Source organism: Eimeria acervulina, genomic scaffold (assembly GCF_000499425.1).
Source record: "Eimeria acervulina Houghton genomic scaffold, Eah_scaff2120, whole genome shotgun sequence".
In the NCBI taxonomy this organism is placed as follows: Eukaryota; Apicomplexa; class Conoidasida; order Eucoccidiorida; family Eimeriidae; genus Eimeria; species Eimeria acervulina.
The window spans coordinates 1,128-3,421 of record NW_013550034.1 but is presented as its reverse complement, the minus strand read 5'-3'; the positions used below and the strand labels follow the sequence as shown (position 1 = coordinate 3,421).

At 34.8% G+C, this 2,294-nt stretch overlaps 1 protein-coding gene across 1 annotated transcript in view; it reads left to right on the top strand.

Moving 5' to 3' along the window:
• Nucleotides 1-1,039: 1,039 nt before the first annotated feature.
• EAH_00065140 (hypothetical protein, conserved) overlaps nt 1,040-2,294 on the top strand; it is a gene marked incomplete at both ends in the record, with an annotated part of 2,099 nt that continues 844 nt past the window's right edge. The window contains 2 exons of the mRNA XM_013396588.1: nt 1,040-1,352; nt 1,886-2,124. Coding sequence (XP_013252042.1) covers nt 1,040-1,352; nt 1,886-2,124 — 552 coding nt within the window. The remainder of the gene's footprint in view (nt 1,353-1,885; nt 2,125-2,294) is intronic.

Sequence of the window (2,294 nt, the reverse complement as noted above, 5' to 3'; positions counted from 1 at the left end):
GCTTCTGCTGCTGCTGCTGCTGCTGCTGCTGCTGCTGCAGATCGCGTAGGTAATTTAACTTTATCCCCAAGCGACTACAGCAACAAGGAGTTGGTTGATGCGTTGAAGAAACTCGGTAAGAAAAACAAACAAAAGCAATAAAACAGAGATGCAGATACACCCCGTCGTATAGTTCTTTCATTTATACTATCTTTTTATATTTTTAATATGCTATTTATCTGCTTGCATGCATATCGACATACATGCAAATGAATTGTATATTTGGATGTATGTCGATGTAATATAAAATATAAAAAGATATAAATAAAAAAAACCATTTGACGGGGTGTATCTGCATCTCTGTTTTATTTCTTTTGATACATATATATTTACATATGCATATATATATATATGTATAAAGATATATATATATATAATATACATAAAGATATATATAAAGATATATATATATATATATATATCTTTATGTGTATGTGCATATGTAAGTAAGTACAGACGGAGAGATTTGATAGCATATATACAGGGACAAATGCAAAAGGCATACATATTTATATTTATATTTATATTTATATTTATATTTATATTCATATTCATATTTATATTTATATTTATATTTATATATATTTATATTTATATTTATACTTATATTTATATTTGTTTAATTACATATTTATTTTATATTTATGCGTCTATACATTTTACGTATTTCTATACTTTTGTTTATATATTTGTATTTCTTTTTCAGCGCTTAGATATATAATAAACCTACGACAAGAACAACAGACTAAAAATAATAATAATAAATAATAACAATAATAATAAATGATAAGGCTAATAGAAAATAATAACACAAATAACAACAATAATAAATAATAACAATAATAAACAATAATACAAACAAATAATAGTAATAATAAATAAAATAAATAAATAAAATAAATAAAATAAATAAAATAAATAAATAAATAAAAATAAAATGACAATAATAATGATAATAAAGAAAAGATTTGTTATTATTATATTATTTTGTTATGTGCAGGGTGTATAAGCGTAGGAATAATAGATTTAAGAGAAGCTCAAGTGTCTGTGGTGCTGTTTAAAGAGGGTTTTCTATCAAGAGTTAGAGTAGATAAGGCTGCACTTGGCCCTTTTATTCATAACAGTTGTGCTGGGAATCTAATACCTTTATCAATTCATCAGCACGAGAAGAGAAGCCGGCATATTACTAAAAGTACTCTCAATATTAATAGAATCTGTGATGAAGAAAATACCGGTGGACATCATGACCCCGGCTTTGCATGCGGCCCCACAGGAGCTACTGCATGCAAAAGATTAAATATCAATCCCTCTTCGTACGTCTTCTTCATGCATGTCAACTATATACCCTTTCTTATTCAAACCCTCTTTCTTACTCGCTGTTCATACACACTAATAATAATACATCCGCGACGAACTTTCCAGTGATACCCTAAACCCTAAACCCTAAACCCTAAACCCTAAACCCTAAACCCTAAACCCTAAACCCTAAATAAACCCTAAACCCTAAACCCTAAACCCTAAACCCTAAACCCTAAACCCTAAACCCTAAACCCTACACCCTAAACCCTAAACCCGAAATCCAATACCGTATATACCCTCCCCTCTGAAACTGTTGTGCTGCTGCTCTTACTGCTTTTGTTGCTTTTGCCTGCTGCTATTGCTGCTTTTGCTGCTAGTATTGTTGCTATTGTTGCTGTTATTGTTCCTGCGTTTGCTGCTGCTGCGTTTGCTACTGCTGCGTTTGCTGCTGCTGCGTTTGCTGCTGCTGCGTTTGCTGCTGCTGCGTTTGCTGCTGCTGCTGCGTTTGCTGCTGCTGCTGCGTTTGCTGCTGCTGCTGTTGCTGCAGGGCCCTTGAGGGTACTAAGTGGTACACCGGGAAGTATAACTGCTGCCCTGAGGTGTATGCTGAGATGCCGTTTGCGTGTCATGCTGGAGACTTCACAGGAAAATTTGGACAGGGTAAAAATGCATCGCCTGATGAGAATATACCTGACTACCGCTTATTGTCTCTTGATCTGCATGCAGACAATCCGTGTGTCGCTGTTGATAAACAACAGGCTCTTGTTCTTCACTGCCATTCGACAAGTGAGACACACTCCACCAACAAATGCTCCCCCTGCTGCTGCTGATGCTGCTGCTGATGCTGCTGCTGCTGCTGTTGCTGCTGCTGTTGCTGCTGCTGTTGCTGCTGCTGTTGCTGCTGCTGTTGCTGCTGTTTTAAAGGGTTTATTGTTAGGGTTTTAGAGGGTTTATTA